Raw genomic sequence first — 811 nt, 5'->3', positions numbered from 1 at the left:
GCTCCGCTGGGCTGCCTTCAGGCCCAGGTCAGAGGCGGTTCCCTAAGGGCTCCCGGCAGGGAGGCAGGCTCTCCCCCTCCCTTGAGCAGGGCCCATACCTTTTTTGTTCCACCTTTCAGCTCCTCTATCAATCGAATCAAGTCCGCAGGACTCCGGATGACTTTGACCTGCACGTTGTTCTGAAAATCTGCGATGAAAGGGCAGGGATGGACCAGGTGTGTCCTAAATTCTATTTTGATTTCCTAAGGAGAGGAGAGGAGGGGGCCAAGGAAGGACATGGTCCCTGCCTCCAGGACTACTTGTCTGTAGTGAGATGGGGGCTCACATAGCCTCCCCCCCAAGAGCACTGCCCTAAGATGCACCCACAGGTGAGAGAGAGAAGGATACTAACAAGCAGGTCACACATGCGCTGTCCTGGCCCTGCTGCAATCACTCCAGTTCTAAGACCACAGAAGGGATTCTGGGGCCATAGGCTCCTCTTCCCTGGATACTGTGCCCCCTTTCTACAAATACAAACCATTTATTGTCTCCTCTATTCCAGGCATTCTGCTGTGCACTGCAGACTCATTCTCATTTCACCTCACCTCACCCTATGAGGTAGGGGTTATGGCCCACTGGTAATAGGTGAGGAAACTGAGGTTAAGTGAAATCACCCACGATTACAGAGCCAGCAAGTGGTGGAACCACTGTGTTCTGCTGTCTCCCTAGAAGAGCACTGCTGTCTGCACATAGTATTACCTATTGTAATTACCTCCTGTGAAAATGAATTCGCTGCTGGCCTGGCAGCCCAACACCCCCCCCCCCCCCCCCC

The 811-nt window shown here is 53.8% G+C and overlaps 1 protein-coding gene across 4 annotated transcripts in view; it reads right to left on the bottom strand.

The window, feature by feature from the left end:
- OS9 (OS9 endoplasmic reticulum lectin) overlaps window positions 1–811 on the bottom strand; it is a 33,466-nt gene that overhangs the window by 3,601 nt on the left and 29,054 nt on the right. For all 4 annotated transcript variants that reach the window (XM_077757590.1, XM_077757593.1, XM_077757592.1 and 1 more), the window contains exon 10: window positions 99–187. In XM_077757590.1, the coding sequence (XP_077613716.1) occupies window positions 99–187 (89 nt within the window). The remainder of the gene's footprint in view (window positions 1–98; window positions 188–811) is intronic.

The sequence above is a fragment of the Crocuta crocuta genome, unplaced genomic scaffold (genome assembly GCF_008692635.1).
Source record: "Crocuta crocuta isolate KB4526 unplaced genomic scaffold, BGI_CrCroc_1.0 scaffold549, whole genome shotgun sequence".
Classification (NCBI taxonomy): domain Eukaryota; kingdom Metazoa; phylum Chordata; class Mammalia; order Carnivora; family Hyaenidae; genus Crocuta; species Crocuta crocuta.
The sequence above is the reverse complement of the archived record's forward strand: the minus strand, read 5'-3'. Positions and strand labels throughout refer to the sequence as shown.